The following is a 7,462-nucleotide window of genomic DNA, read 5'->3' as shown; positions in this document are numbered from 1 at the left end:
ACTGGAAAGTTGCTAAAAGTAGATCTTCAGTGTTCTCACCAGGCACACAAACTATATGAGATGGTGAACCTGTTATTTTAAGTTTGGTAATCATTCCACGATGCATATGTTTATCAAATCATCACGTTGTACACTTTATATAATTACATTTGTCAGTTATTCCCCTTGAGGAGGGGAAGCCCAGCGTTAAAAATCAAAATACTGCCAATATGAATTGATCTTTTTATAAGAAAATAAATTGCATTTCAAGCCACCAAAAAAAAAAAAAAAGGATAGCAGGTTAGATCTCTCGGAAGAGAGAAAGGGTGCAGTATTCTAAGAGGGGCTGGTTTCCCAGGGCTTGGGTGGGTGTCATGATGGTAGAAACATCCCTAGTTTACGTTGGAAATCTGTGAGGACTTAGGATTTGACAGGATCGGGGAGCCTGTGGGGTGTCAGGGGAGACTTCAGAGGCTGCTAAGCATGCAGCTCCAGCCGAGAGAGATGCTGCAAACCTGAATCCCAATGCCAAGGTCCCAGGCTCAACCCCGGCTCCTCTGGGGCCTCCTCCTCTAGGGCCCCACTGCAGAGGCAGGAAGTACTGCCTGAGGCTCAGCTTCCGCTCTGGGTGTTTGGCACTGCCCGGCCACCTCTCTCACTCCCACGGACCTTCCCAGTTGGGGCCTGCAACACTTTCACTTCCCTCGGGTGCCCAGCCTCTGCCCCAGCACAGGGGTGCACCTGGTCTACACTTGTTGCCAAAACAGGATGCAGACTCTGAGAAAGGGGCCGCGACAGAAGGGGGGAGAGTGCTCAATAGAGAAAGGACAGGCGTGCAGAGAGAAGGTGCCAGAAATCCAGAGAGGGAGAGGATAGAGACTCCGAGACTGGGGGAGACAGAAACCCAGAGTGAGGGGGACAGACATTCAGAGGAAGACAAAAGTCTCAGAGAGAACCCCGCCGGCGGCGTGGCTCAGTGATTGAGCATCTACCTGTGAACTAGGACAGTGGTCAGCAAACTCATTAGTCAACAGAGCCAAATATCAACAGTACTTCTTCAAAATAGACTCGCCCAGGCCGAAAACCGACTTCTGGGCATGGGCCACGAAGTTTCAATCGCACCCGCATGTGGTATTTTGTGGAAGAGCCACACTCAAGGGGCCAAAGAGCCGCATGTGGCTCGCAAGCCGCAGTTTGCCGACCACGGAACTCGGAGATCAGTTTGATTCCTGGTCAGGGCTCCATCCCCAGTGAGAGCCGATGGGGCCGAGGGGTGATTCTCTCTCATCATTGATATTTCTATCTCTCCCTCTCTGAAATCAATAAAAATATTTTTTTTAACTCAGAGAGAAACACACACACACACACACACACACACACACACACACACACACCAAAAAAAGGGAGGGGGAGGGGATATACAAAATAAAAAGACTCAGAGAGAAGGAAACAGACCCAGAGAGGGATGGACAGGGGACCCAAGGCTGGGAAGTGGGGGCAGAGATGGATGCAGAGATGGCAGAGCTCAGCAGGCAGTGAGGTCAGAGTGTCTGTGAGGTCGGCTGCTGTCCGGGGCCAGCCTGGGGTTCTGGTGCCCAGAGTAAGTGGGTACAAGTGGATCAGGAGTCGCTGTGGGTCCCCCAGGCTGCACCATGGACACCTGGGAGGAAGGGCCCAGCGTGTCCTTGGTGTCCACAAATTCCAAGGCCCCTCAGGTACTGGGGTGTGTGGGTCCCAGTGGGGCGAGTGAGGGAGCCAGGGACGGAGACAGAATAAAACCACTTTGTGTGTAGAGGGAGGGGGTGAGGCTCCACCCCGGGCACTTCCTCTTTCTCTGTGTTCTTCCTTTCTGTCTGTCTCAGCCTCTCCTCCTCGTTCAAAGCTTCTGTCTCCCCGTCTCCCCACTGCCAACTCCTCTTCTGATCACTCACCCCTCCAGGCCACGATGTCGGCCCAGGACAGCTGCCTCAGCCTCATCAAGTACCTCCTCTTCGTTTTCAACCTCTTCTTTTTCGTAAGTTGTCTCATGGCTATCCAGCCTGGGCCCCGCCGACGCCGCCCCACCCCGCCTCGTATCCCCACTTGCCCACCACCACCTTCTCCTCTCCTCTCCGAAGGTCCTAGGCAGCCTGATTTTCTGCTTCGGTATCTGGATACTCGTGGACAAGACCAGCTTCGTGTCATTTGTGGGTGAGGGGGCCAGGGCGGCCGGGGCGGGCCTTCCTGGAACAGCATGGACCCAACCTCCCAGCGAGTAGCCTCCTGGGGCCTCCCTGAACCCAGAGAGGCCCTCAGTGCCCATTCTGCAGGCAGGTCCCGGGCTCTGCGAAGCTTGCCACTGCCCTGCCTCTCCAAGCCTCAGTGTGTTCCTCTGACAAACAGTTGTGCGGACGGACCACTCAGAACAATAATAGTCATTTCTTAGGCACTTCCTATGGGTCAGACCTTGTGCAAACGCCCATCAGATCCTCCCCACAAACCTTTCCTGAGGTTCAGAGAGGGGGAGTCACATACTGGATGTCACTCAGCAAGGAAGTAACACAGATATAATAATAATAATAATAATAATAATAATAATAATAATAGGAAAATAATAATGAGGTAATAGCCAAACTCCTCATGGTTCCTAGTTCATGTGTTTGCCCTGGGTTGAGGACTGGATTGAACACGTCCCTCCCAGGTCCCTCAAAGCAACCCCAGGAAATAGATAGCATTGCCCCTAGGCCCCAGGGAGGTTAAAGTGACTCATCCGATGTTGGCAGAACAAGTGATGGGGCTGAAACCACGGGGAGTGAGGAGGAGCTGGAGGAGGAGAGAGACTGAGAGAGAGAAGGAGAGGCTGAGAGCTGAAGGGAGGAAGAGAGACAGAGGCTCAGAGAAAGAAGAGAATCCCAGAGGAGAGGGACAGAGGCTCAGGGTGGGGCAGGGGCAGAGGCCCAGAGAAAGGGGTGCCCAGGAGCCCAGAAAGAAGCCCCCAGGACACTGCTCCCTCCTGCGTGGGTGGGGATCGGGCTGGGGGCTGCCTGGCGCTGTGCACCTCAGACTCAGTGTCGCTGCCTCTCCTCCCCTAGGCTTGTCCTTCATGCCCCTGCAGATCTGGTCCAAGGCGCTGGCCATCTCAGGGGTCCTCACCATGGGCCTGGCCCTGCTGGGCTGCGTGGGGGCCCTAAAGGAGCTGCGCTGCCTCCTGGGCCTGGTGAGTGCGTGGCCCCTCTCCGTCCCTAGGACCGCTCCCCGCTCCCCTGGGCAGGGGCTCCGCCTGACCTCTCCACTCTGCCCCCCAGTATTTTGGGACGCTGCTGCTCCTGTTTGTCACCCAGATCACCCTGGGGATCCTCATCTCCACTCAGAAGATCCGGGTAAGCTTGCCTGCTCCCCCCCCCCCCAACCTCCCCCCCACACACACACACCCCGCCTTCCGCAGCTAGTGGGTGGACTTGGAGGGGGTGGGGTGGGAAAAGACGTAAACAAAGGCAGGCAGGGACCGACAGACAAATAACAGAGAAGCAGAAGAGAGAAACAGCCGCGAGGACAGAACAAATACAGAGACAGAGAGACAGAGACAGAGAGAGAGAGACAGAGAGACACCGAGAGGTAGGGACAGGGAGAGGCAGAGACCCCCACGGGCGGAAGAAGAGAGACCGAGTCCAGAGGGAAGCAGGAGAGAGAGACACGCAGAGAAACGGGCTCTGGGGAGGAGACAGCGACCTAATGAGAAATGGTGGGAAATGAGGAGAGAACCAGAAAGACGGTAGAAACGGGCAGAGAAAGATTTTGAGGAAGAGACACAGGTAACAACCACTCAGGGAGGAACCGGTGCTCGGGGACCCCGGGGGTCGGCGCAGATGGGGGGGGCGGGGAGGCAGGTGGGCGTCCAGCCTCACTCTCGGCCTCTCAGCTGGAGCGGAAGGTGAAGGAGCTCGTGCAGGAGACCATCCAAAACTACCGCTCGGACCCGGAGAAGTCCGCGGCGGAGGAGAGCTGGGACTACGTGCAGTTCCAGGTGCGTGAGGCCCCCGCCCGCCCGCCCTCCGGGAGGGGCAGCCGCCCTCTAGCTCCGCCCCGAATGTACCCCCACCTGCGCACCCCACTCCTGCCACCCCCGCTGGGGCCCCGCCCTCCGATGATCCCATAACTGGCCCCATTATGGCCCAGTTCCCCAGCTCCCTCCAGACCCTGGAAAGGCCCGGCCCTCTGCCTCGACAGGACCCGCCCTCACCCCCAAGGCCCTAGCGTGACCCCAATCCCCGCCCCTAGCGACTCTGGGTCCCACGGGACCCGGCCCACCTGCGACTCTGTTCTCTGGTCACTCTTGTGGCCCCGCCTCCCCATCCACCTGCTCCCTAACTAAGGCTGAATGCACTGCCCACCCAATTTCCGGTCCACAGCGTGATGTTGCAGCTTCTCCTCTAGCCCCAGGTCGCCCCGTGATTCGTCTCTCTCAACCCCATGTTCCCCTAGTGTCCCTTGACCCTGTCGGGACCCCAGCCCAGCCCACAGCCCCCACTCTGCACCCCATTACTCGGTCCCCTGCTCCCACCTTGACCTTATACCATGACCCAGTCCCCTGATCCCCCAAACCAGTGGTCGGCAAACTCATGAGCCAACAGAGCCAAATACCAACAGTACAACGATTGAAATTCCTTTTGAGAGCCCAATTTTCTTAAACTATATAGGTAGGTACATTGTTATTAACTTAATTAGGGTGGTCCTAAACTGGCTTTTGCTAAAAACGTCCTCAGTCTGATTGCGGTACCTTCGCTGAGGTCGACCCCTTCCAACTCTCCCATCCACCCTCCTCTTGCACACTCGTTTCGTCCATCTCCTTTCCGAAAACCGACTTCTGCGCACGGGCCAGGAAGTTTCAATCGCACTGTAGGAGCGCGCACAGCACGTGGTATTTTGTGGAAGAGCCACCACACGCAAGGGGCCAAAGAGTCGCATGTGGCTCGCGAGCCACGGTTTGCCGACCAGGGCCCCCAACCATCTTGCCTCCCCCCCCGCCCGGGCCCCTCTAACCCTGTCCCTCTCCCAGCTGCGCTGCTGCGGCTGGAACTCTCCCCAGGACTGGTTCCGTGTGCCCAGCATGAGAAACAACGCGTCGGTGTTCAACGTGCCCTGCTCCTGCCGTAACTCATCGGGGACGGACTCGGCGATCTTCAATATGACCGCCCTCTCCCAGTTCAGCCGCGGCGGGGCCCTGGCGCGGCCCAGACACAGCGCGGACCTGTGCGTCGTCGCTGCAAACAGCGGCACCTATCGCGAGGTGGGAAGCGGCGCGGCCTAAGGCTGGGGTAGGACGTCTGGGGGGGTGGGGTGGGGGGCGGGGGGTAAGGGGTACGGTCCCCCGGAGGCGGGACCTCACCCTGCGGGCAGGGTCTGAATGGAGGGTGGGGCTACGAGAAATCGTGGCGGGTTCTTTTTTTATATATATAATATATTTTATTGATTATTTACAGAAAGGGAGAGGGATAGAGAGTTAGAAACATCGATGAGAGAGAAACATCAATTCAGCTGCCTCCTGCACACTCCCTACTGGGGATGTGCCCACAACCCAGGTACATGCCCTTGGCCGGAATCGAACCCGGGACCCTTCAGTCCGCAGGCCGACGCTCTATCCACTGAGCCAAGCCAGCTAGGGCAGTGGCGGGTTCTTGGGGAAGGTGGGGCCTAAAGAGAAGGGGGAGGACCTGGAGCGCTGATGCCTGGGGAGGCGGGGGTGGGGGTTTGTTTTGAGCGAAGAGATGAGAGAAGCCTGGTTAACTGGGGTACCAGGGGCGTGAGAGCGAACCCCAGAAAAAGCCCTGCCTTTCGCCTTTCTCTACACCCGCAGGGCTGCGCGCGGAGCCTGCAGAAGTGGTTGCACAACAACCTCATCTCCGTCGTGGGCATCTGCCTGGGCGTCGGTCTACTCGAGGTAATCGGGTCCCAGCCTCACTCGCGATTGGCTGCACAACCCTTAGGCAGCCCCGCCCCAAACTGCACGCAGCCCGTTCAGGGTCAGGCTTTCCGGCCGCTCCGCCCGGGAGAGAGACCTAGCCTCTGCGAGCTGCCGGCTTGCACACCGGGAGGTATCCCCCCGCCCGGCTCTCCATCGCGAGCCTCCCACCGGCCTTGCTCGGCAAACCAGCCTCTTGCTATTGGCCGCAATGTCCCGTCCCCCCCTTTCCCGGCAGGTGAGTGTGGCGGGGCTGAGCCTGCTCCTGCCACGCCGAGCAACCCGCCGGGAACCCCGGCCGCCGGGGCCGGGCGCCGAGGGTTCGTGCCCAGGGCCGGGCCTGAGCGCGGACGGCGGCAACGGGCGAGGCGGTGTGCTGAGCAGCAGCGGGCGTAGCGGCAGTCTGTGGGGTGGCTGGGGCAGGGCGGATGCTTGCCCCAACTGGGGGGACAAGGCCCCGCAGGGCAAGCTGCCCATGGCCCTGGGGCCCTGGCCGCTTTGGGATCGAGACGAGGAACAGCCTGAGGCCGGGAGCGCGGGCGCGGAGGCGGAGGCAGACGGCAAGACAGAGGGGCCTCCAGAATAAAGGGCTTGCTCCAGATCGCAACACTTTTCCAGACTCTAGACCTGCGTTAGACGCAGCTGGTTCCTCCTCCCCCGACCTATTCCTACCTCCCGGCCGGTCAGCATCTTTTGGTTGACCCATCCCATGACCACCTGCCCTTTTACCCTTCACTCCACCCTCCCCCACTCTTCTCTTCCCCTAAACGCCCTTCCTGGACCCCATCTTTCACAACCAGGTCCAGTTCTCCCTCGAACCCCGCCCTACCCAACTCTAGGTCTCATTTCCTTTTCTGGACCCACCCCCTGACTTTCCTCCCATAGGCTCCCCCCCCCCACACCCCATCTTCCTCTCATCGCCACCCCCTCAACCTCTCTGATAGCGTCTCCTTTTTCTATAGCTCAGCTTCATGACGCTCTCCATATTCCTGTGCAGAAACCTGGACAAAGTCTACGACAGGCTCGCCCGGTACCGATAGGCCCCGACCCCTCCCCAAAGTCCCGCCCCTGCCCCTTCAAGTACGTACCCTGGGATCTTACCTCCCTGTGGCCTGTAAATATTTGTTTAAACCCCAGTTCTCCCCAGGCACTGAGCCCTCTGCCTCCTCATTCCCCCGGGGAACCAGGTGTCAGCCTGCCCCCTTATCATCACCTCTCTCGTGGGACTTGGGGCTTCCCACCACCAACTTCCTGTCCCCAAAGATACCTCATTTCAGTGACTCATGTCAGTCTACCACCGCCCGCAAGATCATTTCTCACTCAAACTTCAAATAAATCCCCTACGTTTCGGTAAAATAGCTTTATCTCTGTCAAAACACAAACCAACACAATTTGGGGCGGGAGGGATGGTGGTGAACAATTCAGGCTAGCGCTGGCTCAGGTAGAAGAGGGGAGACATTAAAAAGCTACCCCCCCCCCCACACACACACACACACTGCTTGACCAGCTGAGAAAAAAGTCACGACCCTAACACCCACTTATAAA

The 7,462-nt window shown here is 58.2% G+C and overlaps 1 protein-coding gene across 4 annotated transcripts; it reads left to right on the top strand.

Moving 5' to 3' along the window:
- Positions 1 to 1,804: 1,804 nt before the first annotated feature.
- Positions 1,805 to 7,462, top strand: CD37 (CD37 molecule). 4 transcript variants are annotated; one of them, XM_059665371.1, is made up of 9 exons: positions 1,805 to 1,993; positions 2,097 to 2,169; positions 3,051 to 3,175; positions 3,264 to 3,338; positions 3,878 to 3,982; positions 5,015 to 5,245; positions 5,813 to 5,896; positions 6,156 to 6,548; positions 6,880 to 7,462. In XM_059665371.1, the coding sequence occupies exons 1-8, from the start codon at positions 1,925 to 1,927 to the stop codon at positions 6,501 to 6,503; spliced, it is 1,110 nt and encodes a 369-aa protein (XP_059521354.1). In that variant the 5' UTR covers positions 1,805 to 1,924; the 3' UTR covers positions 6,504 to 6,548; positions 6,880 to 7,462. The 4 variants fall into 4 exon arrangements, with proteins under 4 accessions (XP_059521354.1, XP_059521353.1, XP_059521356.1 ...); XM_059665370.1 differs by lacking the exon at positions 6,880 to 7,462 and having other exon boundaries at positions 6,156 to 6,812; XM_059665373.1 differs by lacking the exon at positions 6,156 to 6,548 and having other exon boundaries at positions 1,810 to 1,993.

The sequence above is a fragment of the Myotis daubentonii genome, chromosome 15 (genome assembly GCF_963259705.1).
Source record: "Myotis daubentonii chromosome 15, mMyoDau2.1, whole genome shotgun sequence".
Classification (NCBI taxonomy): Eukaryota; Metazoa; Chordata; class Mammalia; order Chiroptera; family Vespertilionidae; genus Myotis; species Myotis daubentonii.
Note: the sequence above shows the minus strand (reverse complement) of the source record. Positions and strands in the feature narration are given on the sequence as shown.

Bases quoted from the DNA above. Each gene is read 5' to 3' on its own strand.
- CD37 (XM_059665371.1), top strand. From the start codon at position 1,925: ATGTCGGCCCAGGACAGCTGCCTCAGCCTCATCAAGTACCTCCTCTTC. The intron at 2,170-3,050 runs GTGAGGGGGCCA...CTCCTCCCCTAG, and splicing joins CAGCTTCGTGTCATTTGTGG to GCTTGTCCTTCATGCCCCTG. The intron at 3,983-5,014 runs GTGCGTGAGGCC...TCCCTCTCCCAG, and splicing joins GGGACTACGTGCAGTTCCAG to CTGCGCTGCTGCGGCTGGAA.